Below are 26577 nucleotides of genomic sequence, written 5' to 3' on the forward strand. Positions count from 1 at the left end.
GCTTGAATACAAGTAACTGCTATTCAATCTATAACAGTGAAAAAAGTTTTTTGGTTTTAAATGCACGCTATTGTGACACCAGATATGAGTGGCAATGTGCACTCGCAGAGGTTGGCAGAGTACATGCTGTAGGCCTGACACACAGACGCTTGCAGACAACTAACTGCTATTCAATCTATTACAGTGAAAAAAAAGTCTTTGGGTTTTTAAATGCACGCTATTGTGCCACCAGATATGAGTGGCACTGTGCACTAGCAGAGTACACGCTGTTGGCCTGACATACAGACGCTTGCAGACAACTAAGTGCTATTTAATCTATAACAGTGAAAAAAGTTTTTTTTTTTTTTAAATGCACGCTATTGTGCCACCAGATATGAGTGGCACTGTGCACTAGCAGAGTACACGCTGTTGGCCTGACATACAGACGCTTGCAGACAACTAAGTGCTATTTAATCTATAACAGTGAAAAAAGTTTTTTTTTTTTTAAATGCACGCTATTGTGCCACCAGATATGAGTGGCACTGTGCACTGGCAGAGTACACGCTGTTGGCCTGACACACAGACGCTTGCAGACAACTAACTGCTATTCAATCTATAACAGTGAAAAAAGTTTTTTGTTTTTAAATGCACGCTATTGTGACACCAGATATGAGTGGCACTGTGTACTGGCAGAGGTTGGCAGAGTACATTCTGTAGGCGTGACACACCCGCTTGAAGACAACTAACTGCTATTCAATCTATAACAGTGAAAAAAAATTTTGGGTTTTTAAATGCAATCTATTGCGACACCAGCTAAGAGTGGCAATGTGCACTGGCAGAGGTTGGCAGAGTACACGCTGTAGGCCTGACACACCCGCTTGAAGACAAGTAACTGCTATTCAATCTATAACAGTGAAAAACGTTTTTTGGTTTTAAATGCACGTTATTGTGACACCAGATATGAGTGGCAATGTGCACTGGCAGAGGTTGGCAGAGCACACGCTGTAGGCCTGACACACCCGCTTGAAGACAACTAACTGCTATTCAATCTATAACAGTGAAAAATGTTTTTGGGTTTTAAATGCACGCTATTGTGACACCAGATATGAGTGGCAATGTGCACTGGCAGAGGTTGGCAGAGTACACGCTGTAGGCCTGACACACCCGCTTGAAGACAAGTAACTGCTATTCAATCTGTTACAGTGAAAAAAAAGTTTTGGGGTTTTTAAATGCACACTATTGTGCCACCAGATATGAGTGGCACTGTGAGAGGTTGGCAGAGTACATGCTGTAGGCGTGACACACAGACGCTTGCAGACAACTAACTGCTATTCAATCTATTACAGTGAAAAAAAATGTTTTGTTTTTAAATGCACGCTATTGTGACACCAGATATGAGTGGCACTGTGCACTGGCAGAGGTTGGCAGAGTACATGCTGTAGGCGTGACACACAGACGCTTGCAGACAACTAACTGCTATTCAATCTATTACAGTGAAAAAAAATTTTTTGTTTTTAAATGCAAGCTATTATGACACCAGATATGAGTGGTGGCACTGGGCAAGTGGGCACAGTATCCACTGTGAGCCTGTCACAGAAGCTGGCAGGCAGGCAGGCAACTGCAATTAGATTACACACAAAAAAAAAAAGCAGACTGATATTCTAGCCCTAAAAAGAGCTTTTTGGGGTGCTGTCCTTACAGCAGAGATCAGATGAGTCCTTCAGGACTGTAGTGGACACTGAATACACTAGCCTAGCTATACATTTCCCTATCAAATGAGCAGCAGCTACACATTCCCTCCTCTATCTAAGAATGCAGCTTCAGAATGAATCTAAAATGGATGCTGTACAGGAGGTGGGAGGGTCTGGAAGGGAGGGTCTGCTGCTGATTGGCTGGAATGTGTCTGCTGACTGTGAGGCACAGGGTCAAAGTTTAGTCAATGATGACGAATAGGGGGCGGATCGAACCGCGCATGTGTTCACCCTCCGTGGCGAACGCGAACACGCTATGTTCGCCAGGAACTATTCGCCAGCGAACAGTTCGGTACATCACTACTGTCTGCCTTTGCCACTATCTTATGAAGCTACAATGCCATAAAAAAGGCCAGGCTATTTAAATTTGTATGGCTAGAATTTTCACAGATGGATTTGATTGGTCTATGTCTCATTTTGGGGTATTATAGCAGATTGATTGTTCTAATAACCCCACAAAGGCATGTCATTTATGAAAATAGACATTCCGGGGTATCTCATATGTAAAATATTGTGCCTTAACATGTCGCCATTTTATCACCATTATATGTCAAAATTGGAGATAAAGGGGCGGAGCCGGGCTTCCATGCAGAGCAGACGTGCTGTGCCTGAGCTCCCTAGAGATTAATTGTTTTTGAGGTGATATCTCCCCATATACAACCAGCGACTTTCAAAAAGGGGCACTCTCTGCGCTAGGGAACTTATGCTGACTACCCTGAACTTCAAATCGAGATTATACCCCACCGGGGATCGGGTTTCTCAGTTGCGGCCTACTGCTCATGGAGCAGGGGAGAAGCGGCTGATCTCCTCGCTCCTCAGCCTCTGGAGCAGCTCTGCGGCACTCCTGCTCCTAGTCACCCCCCCCCCCCATGACCAGCGGGGTCACCACTGGAGGAACCACTGCAGACTACTGAGCAGACAGAGTACTCCACGCGGCAAACTGCTAAAGCACTGCCTACACTGAGCATCCAAGATGGCGACTGCTGCACCATCAGGCACACAAAACCTACACGTACTTGATAAGCCATGCAGCATCCCCATAGAACTTACCCTGCAGCACCTGGATGCCATTTACCAGAACTTCTGGCTGAGGCTCAAGGAATGCACCCGAGCTACTGTGGCAGAGCAGCGGAGGGTCGCAGACAGCAACAAGCCGCCGAAGCTGAAGGTAGCTCCTCCGAGCGACATTGCCAAGCAAGCACTTAACCACAAAGGTGTCCGCATGCCCACGCCGAGAACACCTCGAGGCTCTAACACCAAGCATCCACCGTTAAAGTGACGGATCACCCACCAAAGACGGCGTATCACAGCCGGACCCACTGCTAGCCCCAGGGGCAGAGTGGACCTGATTCCGAAGCAGACCATGACCCTTGCGCGGGGTACAACGGCCATCACACGGACCTGGGATGGGAGGAGAGTCTAACCCGCAACGTTGAGTCTCACTGTGATTCTCCTGTAAACACGATGAACTTACCGACTATGGTAGTCGGCTAACTTTCGCTGCCTCATTAGGTGCTGGCCTGCTGCCTTACCACCACGTCCATGCAGATCGAGTGGACACTGTCTTGTGTTATTTTATTTTTTATTTTGCATTAACCTCTTTGATTTAAGATAGGAGTATTAGGTCGATTATGTGCTCCATTTCGGTGGCCTTTACTTGGTCTTATAGCTTGAACCCACCATCAGAACATATTCCACACTCCCCATGTCTATACCATCTCTTTCTGTATACTTACAGCTGTCTTGTTTAATATTTAGACATGAATGTATAGCCTGACAAGAGTTAATGGTTTACTTTAACAAGCATCAGTGTGATCATAGCTCATGTTTTATCAGCAAAGAATATGCTCCTTTTTTGTTTTTATATTTCACAAAGCCTCAGTGGCAGTTTTAAGCCAACCTGTTTCTCACAAACCTCATGGTTAACCAATACATAGCGTTTATCTGATTAGCCTGCTAGTATCATATAGACATGCATGTTCTGCCAGTGTTCTTTCTATTCTTGTTCTTCCTTTAAAATGAGGGTCCGATGCTATACATACGACATAAAATATGCACTGATTTAAAGAGCATATGTCTGTTTTCTCCTTTTGTTTTGTCTCAAATGATAAATGTACCAGCTCCCTCATATATACTCTTATACTTTAAAAAACGTGCAGTATCATTACACGTCCTGCAGCTGTATAGATATGTCATTGAAATGACTGCAAATGCTGTTGGGGCATTGCATGCTTGATTGTACCGTTATGCACGTCAAAAATAAAGAATTGAAGAAAAAAAAATTGGAGATAAAAAATGTTGTTGTTGCATTTTTTACTTATGCATTCCATTTGTACTGGGCATTTTGTACCGTATATACTCGAGTATAAGCCGACCCGAATATAAGCCGAGGCCCCTAATTTTACCCAAAAAAACTGTGAAAACGTATTGACTCGAGTATAAGACTAGGGTGGGAAATGCAGCAGCTACTGGTAAATTTCTAAATAAAATTAGATCCTAAAAAAAATATTTTAATTGAATATTTATTTACAGTGTGTGTATAATGAATGCAGTGTGAGTGTATGAATGCAGTGTGTGTATGAGTGCAGCGTGTGTGTATGAGTGCAGCGTGTGTGTATGAGTGCAGTGTGTGTGTATGAGTGCAGTGTGTGTGTATGAATGCAGTGTGTGTGTATGAATGCAGTGTGTGTGTATGAGTGCAGTGTGTGTGTATGAATGCTGTGTGTGTGTATGAATGCTGTGTGTGTGTATGAATGCTGTGTGTGTGCATGAATGCAGTGTGTGTGTATGAGTGCAGTGTGTGTGTGTATGAGTGGTGTGTGTGTGTGTTGCAGAGCCCTGGTGGAGGGTGGGCAATTTATTTTTATTTATTTTTTTATTATTATTATTATTTATTATTATTTAATTTAATTTAATTATTATTATTTTATTATTATTTAATTTAAATATTATTATAATTTTTTATTATTACTATATAGTTTTTTCGTCCCCCCTCCGTGCTTGATATATGGCAGGGAGGGGGGCTCTCCTTCCCTGGTGGTCCAGTGGCATTGGCAGTTCAGTGGGGGCTGTCAGAGCTGTAACTTACCTCTCCTGCAGCTCCTGTCAGCTCCCTCCTCCTCCGCGCTGTCCGGTCAGCGGCTCTCGCGAGATTTACACTGGGAGCTGACCGAGGTGCTGAACGGACGGCGTGGAGGAGGAGGGGGCTGACAGGAGCTGCAGGAGAGGTAAGTGACAGCTCTGACAGCCCCCACAGCCCCTGTCTGTATTATGGCAATGTAAATTGCCATAATACAGACTATTGACTCGAGTATAAGCCGAAAAATGTGCTGAAAAACTCGGCTTATACTCGAGTATATACGGTATATTTCATATGATCCACTGCTATCATCTCTCCTCCCTCCAAATTATGCTCAGCTAGATCCTTTGAGTAAAACAATGCCCAAATGTATGCCTTTGGCACTATTTCGTGAAGCTACAGTGTCATATAGGAAACCTGATCATTTCGTTTTTTACAGTAGAATTTTGATGAGCCTATGTTTCAATTTGGGGCATTATAGCAATTGGACTGTTCAATATGGCATATATTGTGCCTTACTATGCCACCATTTCTACACCATTTTATATCAAAGTTTGTGTGAAATTTAGTTTTTTGCATTTAATTTTTTACATACATATTACATTTGTGCTGGGTGTTTTGTGTCTTTGATATCTGCCACTATGATCAAACCCTCAAATTATGCTCAGCTAACTCTTCTGAGTGAGACAATAGCCCACATGTAGTCTTTGGCACTATTTCATGAAGCTACAGTGCCATATATGAGACATGGCCATTTCAGTTTTTATAGTAGAATTTTGAGACACAGTTTTGATTGGTCTAAGTCTCAGTTTGGGGTCTTACAGCAGGTTGCTAATTCAAACTACCCGATTTCTTAAAGAAGACACCCCAGGGTATTTTAAAAGGCAACTTTTGAATCTTAGCATAGGATCATTATTTTGCTAATTCGTACCACATCTAGTAGTAATAAGCATTTGTTTCTGCCCTTTTGACACACACTTTGACACTTTGTATATTTTGCAAACCTTATGTGGGGACATACTAAAAGGAATGACAGATTGGAATGCCCATAGACTTTAACAAGGCAGTGGAATGCCCATAGAGAATAATGGACATAAAAGGAATGCCCATAGAGAATAATGGAAACAAAAGATTTCAATTAGAGACAAAACTATTACACATATGAAATAAATCTTTTGCCACAATACTCTCCAGATTCAGTGTCAATTTTTGAAATTGAGATTAAGTGGGATTATCATTGTTTTCTATGGAATGACAATGGTGAATGACTAAAGAGAATGCCCATAGACTATAATGGGAGGCAACACATAAACTCATTTGCAGGTAAATCTGTGTAATGTAGCAAATTCATCTTTAGCACAGGTGTTCCCCAAGTACAGCAGTAGATTGTAAAATTAAAAGTAACTGGGATTATAGCTCTTTTCTATGGAATGACAGGTAAATGATGCAATGGAATGCCCATAGACTATAATGGGAAGCAATATGTGACTTGGAATCTGAACCGTGAAACATATCAAGTAAATCTTTTGCAGGCATACTCTGCGAGTTCAGTGGCAATTTTTGAAATTGAGATTAAGTGGGATTATCATTGTTTTCTATGGAATGACAATGGTGAATGACTAAAGAGAATGCCCATAGACTATAATGGGAGGCAACATATAAACTCATTTGCAGGTAAATCTGTGTTATGTAGCAAATTCATCTTTACCACAGGTGTTCCCCAAGTACATCAGTAGATTGTAAAATGAAAAGTAACTGGGATTATAGCTCTTTTCTATGGAATGACAGGTAAATGAATTTAAAAGAATGTAAGAATTTAAGAAAACATTACCTACTACATTACTTGGGTAATGAAAGTTTACATCGTGAAGTATGCCATGGGAACAGTAAACTATCCAACAAAAGTTTTGTTTCCACAATGAAAAGTGCCATCACAGAAATAAAGGAGTCTGTGCAACAGAGAGAGCCAATGAGCACTTACAAACATTTACTAAGCCAATATTCATACCGTGGATCTAACAAGCACATGAGTGTTGACCGGCCCAGAAACTTAAAACAGGTACAAAATTTCTCCTATCAGGAAAAGAAGAAGAAAAGAGTCTGCAATGATGAAATATTTAGTCTGCTTGAACTGGCAGTTCACCTTGATGATTATATAAAAAAGGTAACAATTTTTCCAAATCTTGCAGTTTCATTTGGGCACCCAGACATGTTAAGTAAAGCTCGGAAACTTATTTCTATATCAAATCAAGATGCTTCATTGCCACAACTGTTATCCTATGATACCACATTTAATGTTGGTGACTTTTATCTCTCAACATTTGTGATGATAAATATTACTTTAATTGGTAACCCCATTTTTCCTGTTGCTTTTCTTCTACATGAAAGAAAATTTACAGCTTGCCATAGAGAATTTTTATGTGACATTCTAAACTGTTTGGATGGGTGCAAGATTACATGCATTCCCTTTGTTACTGACAGAGAAAGGGGTATTGCAGAACCTCTCCAGACATATTTTCCAAACATACCTCATTTATACTGCACAAACCATATTTTGAGAGATATAGATGCCTGGATAAGAAAGCATGGGGGAAAAAAAGATGATTTAAAAGTGTTAAAGGACAACATAACACAGATGATTGATGCAGAATCTCTTTCAATGTTTGACCGTCTTTACAATTTGTTCAGACTAAAATGGAGCAAAGAATTTATAGATTATTTTGAAAGACAACTAAAGGATTGCATCTCAAAATATTCTGCTAAATTCCTAACATCCAAATTTGCTGCTTTTGTCAATGATAAGAATGCAACGAACAATATCAGTGAAAGTTTCAACAAAGTTATAAAGAACCATGTTATCAGTTAGCAAACATATCTTTTGCCAAAGAGGAATGGACAGTATACCTTTGTGAAGATGCAGTGCAACAAGACAATAGTTTTGACTGTGGTGTCTACACTATATTAAATGCTTATTCTATAATCTCTGGAGATCAGTATCGTAAACAGTGTAACTGCAAACGACAAAACAGAATTTTTTTTAACAAAGGTTCATACAGTAAAAAACACAAAGCACTTCTACAAATGAACATGAATGCCAATGTCATCGTGAAGCCACTAGCTAACTACGTATTAACTCTTGTACATAAGGACAGCAGCGGATGGTCTACGTGTGCCCAGAATACTTGCCCTGGAACATTTACCACAACTGAGTGCATGTTTTTTTTTTTAATTCTTTATTTTTCAGTGCCATAGTATTAGTACAGACATTTCTTCACTTGCCACAACAGCAATGAGTGAACCTGTATGCTAAACATGTCAATACCTTGAATTGGCTAAAACATATTATGCACATTTTTAGTAGGAAGGACTGTTAGGTTATAACGATTGGCTTACTGTAGTATGTGTGTGAGCTAGGTTGTGAGGTGCACTGGAGTGGCTCATCCACTGGGTGTTAGCTACTATGGGTTGGGTGTTTGTGGGCCGTCTGAATCGCCACCTGGCGTTGTTTGTCGCGTGGACCCAAGCCATTTTGCCATCTGCCTGTCTACCCGTATAGTAGAGGGTGCCTAGTGTACTCCGTTAGAGTCGGGTGTATATAGTCGTAGGGCAGCCGGGTTGTAGGTGGGGGTTTAGGCGTGTGAAAGTGTGTCAGGCGGAGCTAGTGGTGCATTAGCACCGATGTCTAGTCACTATGTGGTACTATAGTCTGTCTGGTCCCTGAGTGTTTTGAGCCAGTGTAGGATGGCCTTTGACCTAGCTGGTAGGTGTCGTCTATCTGGAGACGTGTTGTGGTTTAAAGCGTGTTTATCCATTCTGTAAGTTTATAGGGGTACGCCCATCGTGTCCGTGCACCTTGGTTATGTGTGCCCTATGTGTTGAGGTCTAGGTGTGGGCTGTAGCGCTTTGTGTTAATTGTGCCCTTTTAACCCAGGGCGTTGGGGGGGGGGGGAAGTGCCGGACCCGGTATGAAGGGCCGTCGCCATGTTATTGGGGACTAGAAATGAGCGTGCGGGTGGCATCGCAGAGCCTAGGTTTTGTGTGATGAGAAATAGTGAGAGCCGTGTGTACGGTGAAAGTAGGATCTCAACATATAATTAAAAATAAAAACACATAAAAACAAAAAGGAGTAGAAAGGAAATCAGGAGCAATAAGATTATAAACTTCAAGTCCGTTCTTTTGGACGAGATCAGGTTTCCGGCTCTCGTCCTCCTCTGCGCGTGGGAGAGGGGGAGTCCTCTGAGTCCCTCTGGCGGGTATTGGGTGTGCCTGGGATAGGAGCCTCTTGCGGAGTGAGGCCCAGGGCTGTTATGAAGGCAGGGCCGTTCGCAGGGTCAGTGGCCTTGTATGTTTTCCCTTCCTTCGTGACTAGCAGCGATCTGGGGGTGGACCACCGGTATGATAGTCCTGCTTTTTGGAGAAGTCTAGTGATGGGCTGCATCTCCTTGCGCCATATTAGAGTAGATCTGCTTAAGTCCTGAAAAGCGGAGATGTTGCTATCTTCAAATTTGTACGGCGTCTTCCCCTTAAGGGCAGCTATTAGGCCCATTTTGTCTGTCATAGAATGGCACCGTAGGATGACGTCACGTGGTGCTGCGGTAGGGGCTTGCGGGGATTTGGTAATCCTATAGACCCCGTTGACGGAAAATTGTTTTATTTGCCGAGTTGGGAGAAGGGTTGATGCCAGCCTTCTGATATAGTGTGGTAGTTCCTCCAAGGGTACTGCCTCTGAGATCCCCCTGAGCTTAATGTTCTTTCTTCTGCCCCTATCATCTAGTATGCTGACTTGGTTTACTATGTTGAGCTGATTAGCTTGCATCTGTTGTACCTGGTCACGTAATGTGTGCAGGTCTTGTTTCAGGCCTAGGACATCTGTCTCAGTCGTGTGGGTGCGGGCTGTCAGCGTTTGTACCTCTGTTTGGAGTGCTGCCAAGTCGGCTTCCCACATTTGGCGGAGGTTCCGTTGGAGGGTAGTCAGCATCTCCTGGATGTCCCCCTTTGTTGCCGGAGCCCCTTCTTCCGGCTTGTTTGGGGTAGGGGTGCCCTTTTCTGCTGGAGTTTGGTGGCGGCGAGTGTCTATTTCCTCCGCCTGGTGAGTCTGGGCTGGGGCCGGCATTGGAGTTCGTAGTAACTGGCTGATGTCCCGGTGAGCTTGTGGGGTTGATGGCGTTTGTTTCTGCAGCTTCCTCCCCATTCCTTCCGCAGAGGGTGCTTTCTGGGTCGGATCAAGCGTGTAGAGACTGCCCCACACCTCCGGGGTCCACTCCAACTCGAGTGCGCTGCTTCCCGCGTGGTAGGCCTTAGGGCCGCGGCTGCTTCTTGTCGCGGTGTGAAAGAACGGCATCGGCGGATTCCTTGCGGTGCCCTCCTTCCTTATCTGGCGCTTTCGTGTCTCTTTGGGGTGCGATGTGCGCGATATTTGCGGGATTCTATTTTATTTTGCCGGAGCTGTGAAAAATGGCGACTGCTCCCTTGTGTAGTCAGGCTCCGCCCCCGAGTGCATGGTTTTTTGTTGCAATTGTCGCCAATGGTATCATGCATCTTGTCTGTTAGAAAAAGCATCAAAGCTCCCAATATATTACCTATGTCAACAGTGCTCAGGATAAGGGGTTCTGCTGCTGCTCCCCAATGCACTTTCCCTCTCTTCCATATTTACCTTGTCATTTCCAAGAAAGCAGCTGTGGTCACAGGTTATTTCAAATGTACAATCTGATAATTAATTTTACCTGTAATAAACTTGAAAGCGACATGCATCAATAGAATTTTCTCAAACACTTTTATACAAGTATGTATATATATATAAACCAAACAATAAGGTATACAGGTATTGAAAAAAAAACAATAATACATTGTCAAAATGAATATCCAATTACACTTATACTGGTAACAATTACAATGATATGGGATGTTGCGTCAAGAGTGCCTCCACAGATGGTGTTGGTGGGTTGGTACCTCCTCTCCCTTTATTGATGTCTCTCTGTCAGAACCAGGATGCAACAGGAACCAGACGCCCAACACCATCTGTGGAGGCACTCTTGACGCAACATTAATTCCATATCATTGTGAGTGTTACCAGTATAAGTGTAATTGGTAACACTGATAATCCCACTTAATCTCAATTTTAAAAATTGCCACTGAACTCGCAGAGTATGCCTGCAAAAGATTTACTTGATATTTTTCACGGTTCAGATTCCAAGTCTCATATTGCTTCCCATTATACTCAATGGGCATTCCATTGCATCATTTACCTGTCATTCCATAGAAAAGAGCTATAATCCCAGTTACTTTTCATTTTACAATCTACTGATGTACTTGGGGAACACCTGTGCTAAAGATGAATTTGCTACATAACACAGATTTACCTGCAAATGAGTATGTGTTGCCTCCCATTATAGTCTATGGGCATTCTCTTTAGTCATTCACCATTGTCATTCTATAGAAAACAATGATAATCCCACTTAATCTCAATTTCAAAAATTGCCACTGAACTCGCAGAGTATGCCTGCAAAAGATTTACTTGATATTTTTCACGGTTCAGATTCCAAGTCACATATTGCTTCCCATTATACTCTATGGGCATTCCATTGTATCATTTACCTGTCATTCCATAGAAAAGAGCTATAATCCCAGTTACTTTTCATTTTACAATCTACTGCTGTACTTGGGGAACACCTGTGGTAAAGATGAATTTGCTACATTACACAGATTTACCTGCAAATGAGTTTATGTGTTGCCTCCCATTATAGTCTATGGGCATTCTCTTTAGTCATTCACCATTGTCATTCCATAGAAAACAATGATAATCCCACTTAATCTCAATTTCAAAAATTGCCACTGAACTCGCAGAGTATGCCTGCAAAAGATTTACTTGATATTTTTCACGGTTCAGATTCCAAGTCACATATTGCTTCCCATTATACTCTATGGGCATTCCATTGTATCATTTACCTGTCATTCCATAGAAAAGAGCTATAATCCCAGTTACTTTTCATTTTACAATCTACTGCTGTACTTTGGGAACACCTGTGCTAAAGATGAATTTGCTACATTACACAGATTTACCTGCAAATGAGTTTGTGTGTTGCCTCCCATTATAGTCTATGGGCATTCTCTTTAGTCATTCACCATTGTCATTCCATAGAAAACAATGATAATCCCACTTAATCTCAATTTCAAAAATTGACACTGAATCTGGAGAGTATTGTGGCAAAAGATTTATTTCATATGTGTAATAGTTTTGTCTCTAATTGAAATCTTTTGTTTCCATTATTCTCTATGGGCATTCCTTTTATGTCCATTATTCTCTATGGGCATTCCACTGCCTTGTTAAAGTCTATGGGCATTCCAATCTGTCATTCCTTTTAGTATGTCCCCACTCCAGGGGCTTTATTACATGGACTGTGAATTGGAGCAAAATTAAATCTGAACAGTAAAAAACGGTGTGCTTTTTTTTTTTTTTTCTTTTCTCCAGATTAAGGAATATTTGCCTAAATTCCCCACTTTGGTTTTGAATTCGCTGCCATTCTGAGTTTGTTAAATAAACTCACTCCGTGAGCAAGCCTGGCACACCAAAACACTCATCTTCATCTGTGAGCAGCCCCAGCAAGGCCATTAACGACGCGCAAATATGATGAACCTGCACGCGCGACCGTGTCACCCGCCCGGGCCCTTCCCAGCGCCCTACGTCACTCCCGGCCGTTGACTTGACCTAGTTCGGTCACCATGGAGACCGACGGTTAGGACGCGGCTTAATGACGTCGTTCGCGCGAAGTCACGTGACGCGAGGTGCTGATGTGACAGCGGCAGGCTGCCTGCGCCCTCTGTTTACATGTCCACACGGTAACCGGCCGGGCTGCAAGAGCGCTGAGTGAGGCCGTACAGGTGAGTGCGAAACTCCAGTGACCTCATCACATCACATGCCGGCATGGCACTCTCTGGCACTGTATGGGGTCTGGGATTATTAACACCTCCTGCACTGTCTGCTTCCTGCACTCATGGCTCACATACATGGGAGACACTTGACAGCATCCAACATGCACTATGTGGGAATCAGAACCCCCTCCTCCTAAAAAGAAATATATAGCTCTATTATTAATTATGCATATTTACACTTTTGGTTTTTTTTATTCCCTGTGGATATTTTTTATTTGCACACTTAGTGGTTTTTGGTTTATTTATAAAATAAAAATATGGAAAACACATTTGCTTATAAAAACATTTTATTTTAATAAAGCTTTTATTAAACCACCATGTGACATGATTACATTGATTTCCAACTGTAGAGCCTGTTAAAGACTTTATCTCATAATATTTTAGGATTGCAGCAACCTAACACCAGACTTTTATAAAGGCAATAGTATTTGCCATAATACTAATACAATTTTTTTTTTTGCCATCTTGAAACAGACCAACATAGAGTCTGGCATGTAGCTATTACTTGTGGTTCTTTAACCCCTTAAGGACACATGACATGTGTGACATGTCATGATTCCCTTTTATTCCAGAAGTTTGGTCTTTAAGGGGTTAAGGCCAATGAATGTTAATGGTATTATTATTGTACACTAAATGTCGCAACATTATTAAAGGGTAAAGTCTAGAATATGGGATTTCCCCTCCTGTACTATGATGCCTAAATTGTTTGTAGTTTACTTTATTCTAATCCTTTTTTTTTTTTCTTCATTATTTCATAAACGGTTTCATTTTTGCAGAAACAGAAAAAGGGGTAGGTACACTGAAAGGAACACTCCACTGCCTAAATACAAAATAAATCAATGTTTAATAATTATACCCTAATGAAAATTTGCATACGTTTAATAATGCATTTTTTTCATTGTGGATATATCTAAAAACCACTTGCAAAACATGCAGTTCTGTTGTCTGCAGCCTTTACACGTCCTCCCCTTCTAGCCCCACCCATACTTTCTGTGGTTGTCCAATTACAGACTTCCCATTGCAGCTCAATGAGAAGTCTTTGCAAGGCAGGTGCTCTGGGCAATTTAGTTTAGTTGCACTGAGCTTACCAAATCAGGAAGTAACAGGACCAGTTATCTGCTTGAAAGCTGGGCTGCGTTACCAGGATAATTTATAAAAATTTCCATTAATAATGAAATTTGCCCTTTTTGCTGAATGAAAACAGAGGTCACTCTTCACACATAAAGCTTTTCAGCAAACTAAAGTGTTTTAGGAGTCTGAGTGTCCCTTTAAGTTTAGCAGACAGTTACACCTTTCAGAAGCATAGGCCACATGACAAAAACAGCTTTGTCACATAAAGAACATCTGATAGCATACAGATTGATAGTTGTTTAGAATGAAGAAATGAAAAGAAAATTATACGGTACTGCATATTTAATACAGAAAAGCATTTGGTATTATAACAATAAACTTACACTTTACATTGCAAATAGTGATAGAGTAAGCATAAGGCACAATAAGCACACAACCTGGATGTGTTTTAATAGCCCATACCTATGAAGGTAAGTTTACCATTAAAAATGAAACCATAATCACTTTCCTTCCTATTTATGTCCCTAAAACTTTTACTTCAATCCCAAAAATGTGAAAAAAAAAATGGGGAGGTGGAGGGAGAAGGGGACAGCAAAGTAATGTGACATCAAAATAAGTGTTGTCTGCGTGCAATACTAAAACGCTCTTATATGTCAACTGTTTTTGTTATACAATGCAGTGCAATATGATATGAATATACTTTGTCTCTTGAATTAAATATGTACGCACTGGAATATTTGCTGTTTACCTTTTCACCTGACTGCCTTTTAAAAAAAATAAAAATCAAACAATAAATCTAAGGCCCCCTGCAATGGAATATGTTCGTTACAAAAGTTTTATATTAAAAATGCAAGTGAAATTAAGAACATCTGGTCACAAACGGAATGGAAAGAGGGGTGGAAAGATTTAGAAGTTGCTGGCAAATGAAGTAGAATTTATGAGTGAGGAGTCAACCAGCCTGGGATCTTGCATTTTCTGAAAGTATTTGGGAGAGTTGTATATAATAGCACTAAAATACTCAATTTCTATAGAATCGTTCGTTAAATCAGTGGCCATATTAGAGAGCCATGTTGATCCCCAGATTTGTGCTTGTCGATGTGCTAGTCTGGGCACTAATTTGTTCTCAGGCCGTGTAAGCTCTTTCAAAGGTTTGGAGAGCAAAAATACACCGGAATTACGAGAGAGAATTTTCACGGTTTTCTGTGAGAGCATTGAAACAATTATTTTTCAAAAGGTTATATAGCAAGGTATCTAAGAACCTTCTGCACTTTAAACAAAGCAAACGTTGGACAACTGCTTTGGGTTTTTACATTTCTGGGTCACTCAAGGCACCATAAATATCAGGTGATACTGGTTCAGCCTGGTATGAGTTTGTATGATAAAATAGAAGTGTTAACTAAAACTTTATCAGCCACATGTGCCTAGAACAGCAAGAATCTAAAAAGTCTGAAATAGTTACATATTAATCTAGGTTAAAAAAACAACTCCAGTCTGTCAAGCTCAACCTTTTAAATATATATATTTCTCTTTCATGTTTGTTTACAGCTTGAAACACTTGCATTTAACATTTAGAGTGTGTATTTGTGAGTTAATTCTGTATTTATTTTTAAGGATGGCGTTGCACATCTGGCAGTATCTGTACAGCAACTACTTCCGATTTTGTGTGAAATGGATTTTGAGACAAATCAGTGGAAAATGTGAATTACAACGAGTTTGCGATGGATATAAAGATGGAGCCCAAAGAACGCATGGTATAGGTAATACAATGTTTTTTTATGTAATTTGGGTGGTGTCCTTCTGTCCTAATATTTTTACTATTTAGATAAAATGTTATTCATATACTTAGCCTTGTAAGCATATCCTCCAGAATGTCTCTACAAACAAACCATTTTCTTCCTAAAATTTAATATGTAGTGAATAAACCCCCTATATGTTTCCTGAAGTTTTCACCACTTAATGTTTAGATACCAGTTTAATACTTATTTGAAGCTTGCATCGTTAGGCACTCTTTTTTGTGCATGGACACTTGAAGTATATTCTTTCAAAAAAAATAAAAAATAAAGTAAACCAGCATCTTGTATGTTTTCCCACTGTATATCGAAAGATAATTAACAATTTTAAAAGAATAACTACAGATCATATAATCTCATTTTAGAAATAGAATACTCTACTATAGTATGCCAAACATCTTATTTCAATAATATTATTAATATAACTTCAGCACTGAATCGTAGTTACTTTGAGCTGCGATTGTGCTCTTTTTAGGGAAGTGCGATGAAATTGATTGTTTGTGTGTGTGTGTGTGTGTGTGTATATATATATTATACACATTGTGTATGCTCATCCAGTTCATATGCATTTTTAGAAAGAAAAATAAATGTTCTAAAATCAACCAGAAAGAAAATGACTGTTTTGTTTTAGTTGACGATCTCAGCCAACAAGCTAAGCCTTGCATTGCAGGTCTTAATTCAAGAGAGCTAACAGAGGTTCATGTTTAGGAGCATCCGGCTCTCTGGCATTAGTAGTTGAGGAAGAGAGCAGAGCCCAGTGGACCCTTATGTGGAGGGGGCAAGTTGTAGTTGTTATGTTGCTTGGAGTGTTACTTTAGACATAATACAATAGTTAGTGCACACTATCTGGCTAACTCTGTATGTGCAATGTAAATCCTTAGGTGCATAAATGATGTAAAATTCATGAAGCCAGTAATGTTTTTTTTTTTCCCTTTTTTTTTTCTCTTCTCCTAGAATACTCTTTGGAACATTCAAAAAGCAAAGTAAGGTTAATGTTTTTTTGTCGTAACTTATTTTTCTTAATTGTCCTTTTGGAATATTTAAGAACAACATGGTATGCATAGAATCTAATGGAACTATAGATCTACATAATTATATAATTCTTTATTTTTCGTGCATATAGTGGACATGCAAATCTGCACCGCCACAGCAGCTGGTGCGAGAAGATTGAATTCACAAATTAACATAAATATGGCATCGAAAACATTAAACTTTTGTTTTTATAGATGGAGAATTGCAAGCTTAGTTCAAGCGCTTTAAGTTAACTTCAGTAGGTAGTAAAGTTTGACATATTCTGTTGAGTTAGTTCTACCGTGAAGGATAAACAGTAAGTGGTTAAGTGAATAGGGCGTATCGGTGGTGCTGAGGAACAATGGCATTTAAAAAGGTGTCAGTACAGGCTAATGTATTTAGCAACTTGTGTGGTTCTCTCTTAGTGTATACCTGATTGTGTGTTGTGGCTTGTGCAGGAGGCCAGTGGGTTCTTAGGTCTCTTGCGACCGCGTAGTCGGCATGATGTTAGGTGCTCCTGGGGGGTGCGATCGTTGATGCCCGTAAGTTGCGGGCTAGGGTGGCCTGATTTATGGCCGCCGTGTACATGGGGTCCTGTATGTGTTACTCCTGTGGGTAGGGTCGCCCTGTTGGCCCTGCATAAACTGGTGGTCTGTTACTGCGCGGTCCAGACTGCTTTAACCCCTTAAGGACACATGACATGTATGACATGTCATGATTCCCTTTTATTCCAGAAGTTTGGTCCTTAAGGGGTTAAGCTTAATTGAGAGAGGACATATCTATACTGGGGCCGGGGATGGCAGGATTTGGGGTCCGTAGCTCTCCGTGTGTATGTACTGTGTGCCCCCAAGCCTCTATCTCCGGGTTATGGCTGGGGGAATTAGTTTCGTTAGGTGAGGGTGGTGTGAACAAGTCTGCTGCCCTTGTATCATGAGAGTTTGTGGATGCAGGGGGACTGTGTGTAGCTAATTGCTGTTTAGTGGCAGGGGTGTCTCATATGGTGTGTGAGTACCTCTGTGAAGAAGGTGTAACCAGAAAATTTAACCGTAAAACATTTTCAGTCCTCTGACAGCACCAAGGCCACAGAAAGAGTGGTTGGCGTGGCCCTGCAGGCCCTCAAGGATTGTTCAGGAAGGGGCCGTCTTCTGTGCAGCGTGGTTGGACCCCCTTAGGACAAATGTCTCGGAGGTAGCTGGGTTCCACTCATGGGGCTTAGAAGTTGAGCGGGGTTGCTGCATAGAGTCTTGTGGTAGGCCTAAGGTTGATAGGTGCGTCCTCGCTTCCTGCAGGTCTGCTATTAAGTATGTCGTTTCTCCGTGGAGTACTTGGAGCTTGTGGGATGAGCGCCATTGGTATTTAATACTGTGTGCTCGGAGCAGGGAGGTAAAGGGCCTGAGGGCTGTGCGCCAGGCCATAGTTCCCCTAGATAAGTCCGTATAAAATGTTAGGGCCATGCCCTCAAAAGCGTATGGTGCGTTTCCCCTGATGGCGGTCATGACTGCTTCTTTGTCTTGCCGCTTCTGAACTCTTACAATTAGGTCCCGCGATGCTGACGCTGGGGCTGTCGTTGGTTTGGGGATTCTGAACACACCATCTAGGCACACTCCCTTAGCCTGCTTCGGTGGGAGTATGTCGCTCATCAGGCAACTCAGGAAGTGTGGTAGTTCAGTGTCCAGGACCGAGTCTGTTATGCCTCTTATCTTGATGTTTTGGGCGCGGCGCGAGTCCTCCATTGCCACCATCTTTTGTTCCATAGTTAGGTGCTGTTGTTGCAGCGACTTTAGCTCCTGTTGTATCACGGTTATTTGCCGTGTGTGGTTGCGGGAGTTTTGCTCCAAGCTTCCCATGCGGCCTGTCAGGCCCTGGATATCCTTTCGTATGTCCGCCACATCCGTCTGGATGTGCTGACGTAGGTCCGCCACATCCGTCTGGATGTGCTGACGTAGGTCCGCCAGCAGTTCTTGCATGACCGCCTTTGTGACCGGGGCTGAGTCCGGCTGCGGTTTGGGCTGCGGTGGTACCAGCGTTGTGGGTAGGCAGGTTTCTTCGGGGTCCGAGAGTTGTTCATCAGAGTCCTCGTTGTCATCGATATAGGCGGCCATGTTGGGCTCAAGGGCGCCATGTGCTCGCCACCATAGATCCCTAATGCTTGTGCCAGGTTGGGGCTGTTCTGGTTTTTGTTTTTCCTGCCCATTGCTGCCGAGCTTGCCAGGTGAGTTCAGCTTTGTTTTGCAAGTTGGGGGTAATTTTTGTCGGTATTTTGTGCTGAAAATACACGGAGCTCTTAGTGAATGCGACCTGTCGGCTCGGCTGTCGGCTCCGCCCCCCGATCTACATAATTATATACAAGGTATTCAGTTAGGCATCTGTAAAATAGTTTTAGGAGCTTTGCACATAAGCTCTTGTTTATGTCAATACCATATCTAACTGAATTATACTTCCCATGTAAATTTTACAACTGTATAATTTGATATGTACTTATAAGTTATATGTTTTAAACAGGTTCTGCAAAAAGCAGTAAATGTTTTTGAAGAGGAAGTGGACACGTATGTAGCTGATCTAGTTAAAGAAAAGAAGATTAATGTAGAAAAGGATAAAAGGTATGTTGACTATTTAATGTAAAGCAGTCCATTTCTATACTATTCATACGGGTATAGAAACTTAAAAGAATTCTTATGGATTATAGATTTAGTGTTCTATTGTTAGAAAATCCATATCATCTAATTGTGTACAATTAGGTCATATTTTGTACAAAAATACAAGAAAGGCCCATTCTCATCTACTCAACAATATAAATAATAGCGTTTAAACACATTATAGATTTTAATCCAAAAGGTTATTCCCACAACATGTGAACCTGCAACATTTCAACCTACAAATGGGAGCTTTGTCAAGTCAATCCTAACCAGTGACACACATTAACACAGGAACAGACCCACTGTTTGCCACTAATGAATACAGAACCACTCTCTGCAATTAATACATACAGTCTCCGTCTCTGCCATTATCACATAGAGACCTGTGCATGGCAATTAAAACATGTAGAACTTCTCTCTGTGCTGTACTATTATGATCTTTAGTTATTTTTTGCAAATTTCAGGACTTGTTGCACACTTAAATATTCCACCATGTATCTCTGTGAAACCGTTTATTTACACTCTAACACCCTAATAGGATGATGTTTCTCCTGTTGTTCCCTATAAGATCTGGCATTATTTTTCTTTTTACTTGTGTGAAAATATCTGTCGGGTTTTTTAATTTTAAACCTTTGTTGGCCATTCAGTTAATTAGAATATTTACAAAATTTCTCTCAGGTTTCAGATTAGCCTGAGAATATGTTTGTTACAGATATCTGGTTATAAGAAGCTTTATTTGGAGGTGGAAGACATGCGAAAGCAATGCTATGACTGTAATAATCCTGAACATGAGCAGCAGCTACTGGAGGTGAGAAATCTTATGCACATACTAGGTCTCCATGAAGACTATCCCTGGAGATTTTAAAGTGACAGTGTAGGCACTATAATTGTTACATTATATTGATTTAGAGTGCATGTAATACTGTTGTACAGTCCCTCCATTTAGTGTTAAACCATTTTTGAGGTGTTTAACACTAAATAATAGTCCTTGTCCCCCACCGGAGATATGGCAAAGGTACAAATTCTACAGTTCCTTCTAGCCATACCAATTCATACCAAGTATGGGCACTGCGATAGACTGAAAGCGATCTACTGACACTCCCAGCCATCCATAGCCACCCATTGCTGCTCAGGCTAATGCTTCCTTCTTAGTCCAAGCAGCACTGAAAGGGTGGGCTACTGTTGACTCTCTTTTTGCATTAATACATTAAAAACGGTTTAATGCTTAATGGAAGGATGGCGCCATAGGACTCAAGACACTATAACCACTTCAAGAGGATGAATCAGTTACCATGCCTACAATGTCCATTTAAAAACAGTTCTGTTGTTATTCGTCATATATTCTATGCTTTCAGTGTGCTTGAAGACACAGACTCCTCCCTCCTCCCCAGCACAATTATTTCAAAGGATCATCATGCAGAGTACTTTCCATTGGTAAACATTTTCTGCTGGATGTTTTGTTAAAAGGTTTAAAGCAGCACTGCCATTTTGCTTTTTAATCTTTTCCCTCCTTTTTTAACTTTATTTTTAGTTATTGATAATGGGAAGCATGATCTTTGATGATCCTTGCCAGTGGGCGGAGTGTAACCAAAGTTTCATTGCTGTTGCTAAGCTAATTTGCCCAAAATCCATCAGTCAAAAGAATCTCAAACTGAGGGACTGAGCAGGCCAAATGGCAGACAAGGGGAAGTATAAACATTAACGGTATTCTGTGGCCACCAGAGCAACTTTCACTTGAAGCAGTTTTGGTGTATAGATCATGCCCCTGCAGAGTCATTGCTCAATTCTCTGCCATTTAGGAATGACATCACTTTCTTTATGCAGGCCTAGCCACACCTGTCTTGGTTGTGAGTGACAGCCTCCATGAAAAAAAATGTTTTTATTTTCAACCAGATCTTTTGGCACAGTGTATAACTAGAAATGTTATTATCCTTCTCTGTTAATTAAACCTTCATCACACACATGAGACTCCTGAGACACATGAGACTGGAATCTTAATTTATTTTACTATTTCTCAGGAAGTGTGTAGAGAGGCTGTGTGAGTCTCAGCCAGTGAAGGTGTGGCTAGGGCTGCATAAACAAATTGCTTTAACTCCTAAATGGCAGAGAAGTGAGCCTGTATATGCATAATCTATGTACCCAAACCACCTTATTAAGCTAAAGTTGTTTTGGTGCTTAGTGTCCCTTTTAGATACAAGCGGCATAATGATATGAAACTGAAATGAAAAAAAGTGTCATATAAAGGTACACCATGATCCCATCGGGAGGTGTAGAGAAAGAAGAAAGGAGGGGGAGCTTGTTAATGCTTTCTATAAGCATTAGTATTAAGTGCTATTTTATTTTGCATTATCCGAATGTATATTATTTTTACCTATAGAGCTGGTTCTCGACCAGTTGAGAAAGTGTCTATACATGTTCTAATCTACTCCTGCACTGTTCAGGAGCTGACCATTTTATTTATATTTTTGTCACACCTACTGTATTTAATAAATGTGATTTATGCTCCTGCACTAATTTTATAGAACCTGTCTGAAGAGGATTTTTTTTTTTTTTTTTTAACAAAGTTACTGTTAATTAGAATTTACTTCATGCTGACCAAATATTTCTGCAACATATGAAACATTTTAATTATGTAACTTTACTTGCGTGACTAGTAATATATGCACACAAAAAATAATTAAGTCTGTAAAGAACACACAGTTTATTACAATAAACAAAAAAGTTATGCTTATGAATTTTGATATAACTAACTTTTCTATTTTTTTTTTATTTTTTTTTCACAGCTATGGAGTTTGCTGATGCCACATGAAAAATTGAAGTCTAGATTTACCAAGCAATGGGGGGACATTGGATTTCAGGGCGAAGATCCTAAAACAGATTTTCGTGGCATGGGAATGCTAGGATTAGCAAATCTACTGTATGTTAATTGTTCTAATCTGGGACATTTTGTGGGTTTTAAATTTGGGATTTAGTGACACAATTTTTATTTCAAATCTGATTTGTTTTCAGTTGTGCATCTTTAGACTTCGGAACACTTTTGTGAAATGAAAGATAAATTGTGTGTAGCACTGTTAAATATCTTTTTCACCATTTTACCATCCTCCCTACCAACCCGGAATACATTAACCCATTTTATTTTTGCAAAGAAACCATTCAAAATAAAATGTAGACCATAAATCCCCACTTACTTTCACATGTGCTGCAGCACTTGCTATCTTGCAAAGAGATCGCATTGCTGCCAGGGCTCTGTTCTGTCCCTGCAGAAGGACTTTAAATGTCATCCCAATCTACTACTCTGTACAGTTAGTTTTGCATGCCAAAATTTTGGGCTGCATTCTTACAGCCAGGAATTATGGGATTGCTGCATAGTAAGAAGCCTACAAAACCCTGTATAGTACAGATTTGGTGTAACAATACCTACTGTATTTGAGGATGATGCCAATATAAATATCATTCCATGTGCTAAAACTTTTTTATGTTCTTTTCAAATAATCACAAGCTTTGTATTTAGTCATTAGTGACAATTTAAAGGATCACTATAGTGTCAGGAACACAAACATGTATTCCTGACCTTATAGTGTTAAAACAACCATCTAGCCCCCCATGTCCCATCATGCCTCCATAAATATAATAAAAATCTTACTGTATTCAAGCCTGACGCTGCTTACTCTGCCCTGTCTGCCTCAAAAAAACAAGCTGTCTGCTGACATCATCAGAAGTGATAGCCTGATCCAATCACAGTGCTTCTTCATAGGATTGGCTGAGACTGACAAGGAGGCAGATCAGGGGCAGAGCCAGCATGATTCAAACACAGCCCTGGACAATCAGCATCTCCTCATAGATATGAATTGAATTATTAATAAATCTCTATGAGGAAAGATCAGTGTCTGCATGCAGAGGGTGGAGACACTGAATGTTTGGATGCATTTTAGGCAGCCATGACCCAGGAAGGATCTCTAACAGTCAACTGAGGAGTGGCCAGTGAAGTTATCACTAGGCTGTAATGTAAACACTGCATTTTCTCCGAAAATACAGTGTTTACAGCAAAAAAGCCTGAAAGGAATGATTCTACTCACCAGAACAAATTCAATAAGCTGTAGTTGTTCTTGTGACTATAGCGTCCCTTTAAGATAAAATAATAATCTGGAGAAAGGAAATACAGCTTTCTTTACCACTTCATGTCTTATTGCAAGTGTTGCATTATAGTCACCAAGATTTACTTGTGAATGAGGAAAAAAGCTTAATGTATTTTTTCTGGCTAGACACTTAAACTATTGTAAAAGGGCTAATGCACATAAAAAGTTTGATCTTATGACATGGTAACCCCTGATGCAGTGATTTTATTTTGTTTTAAAAATATATTTTTTTTAAATTTCCCTCTAGTTATTTCAGTCAACATTATGCAGAAGAATCACGTTTAATCCTATCTCATTCAAATCATCCAAAAATTGGGTAAGATTGGTGCTGTTTAGATATGTTTTTAAAAGTACTTTACCCTCAATTGAATATACAACTGTATTTGCCACTTACTGAACAGACATAAGATTCCCCCAATCTGTTTATTTGTTTACTCTGATGTTCCCGAAGACTGGGCTAAAAAGACATGGCTATTTTAAATAACACCTAAACATGAGTGGATCTTAATGACTGACTGCTACATTGCTGTTTCTTTCTAATCTTTGGAATTTATTCTTTCATTTTTAATCCATTACACAGATGTGCAAAATCAAATGTAAAACACAAATATGCTCAAATTTGAAGTTCATTTGTTTAATGCAAATCCACAGACTTTGCACCTTCTGCAGTGAGCTCTCACCAAATCAGAAATTAATTTCAACAGTGATGCTCTATGCACTATAAGCACTTTGTATTATTGCAGAGTGCTTGGTTCTTTTAATGCTATGAGCCTTCTCCTATTACCAAGAGTGTGCCATAATGGTAGTGATTTGTAAAAATTATTGCCGCTAAAGACAGTCAAGCAGTTCAGATTACTGCCTGGTCGCTCAAGTGACTTTTTTACCAATTTGTGCATGCAGCAGGTGCACCTTGCAAGCACAATAGGGAAGGCTTTCTCTCTTTCCTGGTGTAAGAGTTGAACCATGGCCTATGCATATATGACTTGCAGCTCTTAAACATAACCTAGTTCCCTAAACAGTGAATTGTGATGTGCATTAACTGATAGTACTCGTGGTGTGGCTGCTATCATTTTAGAGAGAGAGAGAAGCTACTTATCCCATAATTCATTGCTGGACAGATAATTATGGGATGAGACCTGTCCCCATAGATCAGATTGAGATGCTCCTGATTGGAGCATCTCATCTTAGTGTGGATGGGGTCTTACTGCGGTTGTAGACAGATCTAATAAACTGTGTTGTGAGGGACACATTAAAATGTATCTAACATGCTTATTATTTATTTACTTTTAATTTTAAAATGTACAGAATTTTGTGTAATGCATTCTCTATATACAGTAGGTAATTCTTTCAGGTTATTGGGTCAAATTATGAATAAACAATCGCTTCAACATTCTCAACAGCACGTTATGGGCTCAGCAAGGGATTTTGGAAGTTGTAGTACTGTTGTTGGCTTTCCAGAATTTACCTACAACTTCCAGAATCTGTTGGGATGCCTTGTACAGTAGTACTATTGGAGTACAAAGAGAATACCTGTAGGATGTAAGGAAGCAGCAGTAAAAAAATGGAGCGATACAGAGATGTTTTTAATAGCTGGATGTGATTTATTGAAGTATTTTTTCTTAATGTATAGATATTCATATGCTATAGTTGGAATCAACCTGACTGAGATGGCATATAGCTTGCTGAAGAGTGGAGCTCTGAAGTCACATTTCTATAACACCGTTCCAGGAGTCCCTAGGATAAAGTGCTTCCATCAGTTTTATTGTAAGTAATGTACATTGAATATATGTTTTATTGACTTTTAGAATATACACGATAATTAGGTGTAAATATAAATGTATTGGCCTGCATGTGATGGCTTACACAATATGCATGACATTAATTAGATTTGTTTTTTTTCCTTTTAGGCTACTTGGTTTATGAGTTTGACAAGTTCTGGTTTAAAGAAGAGCCTGAGAGTATTATGTATTTCAACCAATACCGAGAGAAGTTTCATGATCAGATCAAGCATCTACTCCTTAATCCTGATGTTGTGCTGACTCTTTAACACCTAATGTTCTATATGTATACCGAAATTAAATCATTTTATTATGAGGGTACTATACTTTATTTAATGACCCACACAAATCCTGTATTAAGTGAGTATTTTACTCCAATGCTGTATTTTATTTGGGTAAACTACTGTTTCAGTCCCATGGCATTTCTAATATAACATCAAAAGGAACAGGGGGTTATTATACCAATTTATATGATGACATCATTGGCATGTTGACGGCCCTGTATGTGTTAAATTGAATTGTATTACTTGGTACCTAAATCTTGGCACATGTATTGTTCACATTTTTTTCACAGACCAATCTAACTGGGTTTATTTTTATGGAATGGGGACAGCAGTGTTTGCTGAAAAAATATAATTATGTTGCTGTTGGTAATTTTCAACTAAAAGTATACAATCATGCAAATTTCAGGACCCAGCAAAGAGCTTTACAGGCACCATCTTGTTTCTTTCTAAGGAGCAGGGGAGATGGAACCAGAACCAAAGTGAATTAAACACATGCATCCCTCAAGTAATCTTGCAATTGCTACGGCCACTATCTTTATTTTATTTTTAAGGACACTTCCAGTAAAACCCTGGGACTAAACTGCACTCACTATGTTTTATTATGGTACTGATGAGAGCGTAGACCATCCTTTAAAAAAAGCACTATAATATTTTAATGTATGTAATATATATTGACTGTCTTTCAATGGAAGTTCAAGATTTGTCTTTTCGTTTGTTTTTCTTAAAACATTTAAAAATCTATTGCTGGCAATGGTTTTAAAATCTTGATAAGTAAATCCCTTGTTTTAGCATTAATGAATGCCATGTCTGATGTAATCTAGTACTGCACAACAAATCCTACTCTTGCATTCATTGAAAGCAGTCCACGTCATTCATTATTGTAAAGCAGTTCACGTCATTCATTATTGTATCCACTTCAAATCTCTAACTTCAGGCATCATGTACACTAGATAGTAGTAGTATTTTTGAGGTACAGTTTCCTTTAAAATTATTGGGTAATCATTTTATTTCTATAATTTAAACGAACACCCTCCCCCTTGTACTAGCTCATTTAATTACTTCTCTTTTAGTAGATTCCTGTTCACATTGTTATGAGTGATCTCTCTCAACATTCTCTGTTAAATATTTACATA

General features: G+C 40.0%; 1 protein-coding gene across 1 annotated transcript; it reads left to right on the forward strand.

Annotated features, from left to right (window-relative positions):
* The first annotated feature begins 12453 nt into the window (after nucleotides 1–12453).
* Nucleotides 12454–26082, forward strand: ELMOD2 (ELMO domain containing 2). The gene is made up of 9 exons (XM_063458452.1): nucleotides 12454–12687; nucleotides 15421–15566; nucleotides 16554–16582; nucleotides 19113–19210; nucleotides 19925–20054; nucleotides 22030–22163; nucleotides 23630–23698; nucleotides 25013–25146; nucleotides 25290–26082. Exons 2-9 carry the CDS (start codon nucleotides 15422–15424, stop codon nucleotides 25427–25429), a joined length of 879 nt encoding a protein of 292 aa, XP_063314522.1. The 5' UTR covers nucleotides 12454–12687; nucleotide 15421; the 3' UTR covers nucleotides 25430–26082.
* The last annotated feature ends 495 nt before the right edge of the window (nucleotides 26083–26577 follow it).

This window comes from Pelobates fuscus, chromosome 6 (genome assembly GCF_036172605.1).
Source record: "Pelobates fuscus isolate aPelFus1 chromosome 6, aPelFus1.pri, whole genome shotgun sequence".
Classification (NCBI taxonomy): domain Eukaryota; kingdom Metazoa; phylum Chordata; class Amphibia; order Anura; family Pelobatidae; genus Pelobates; species Pelobates fuscus.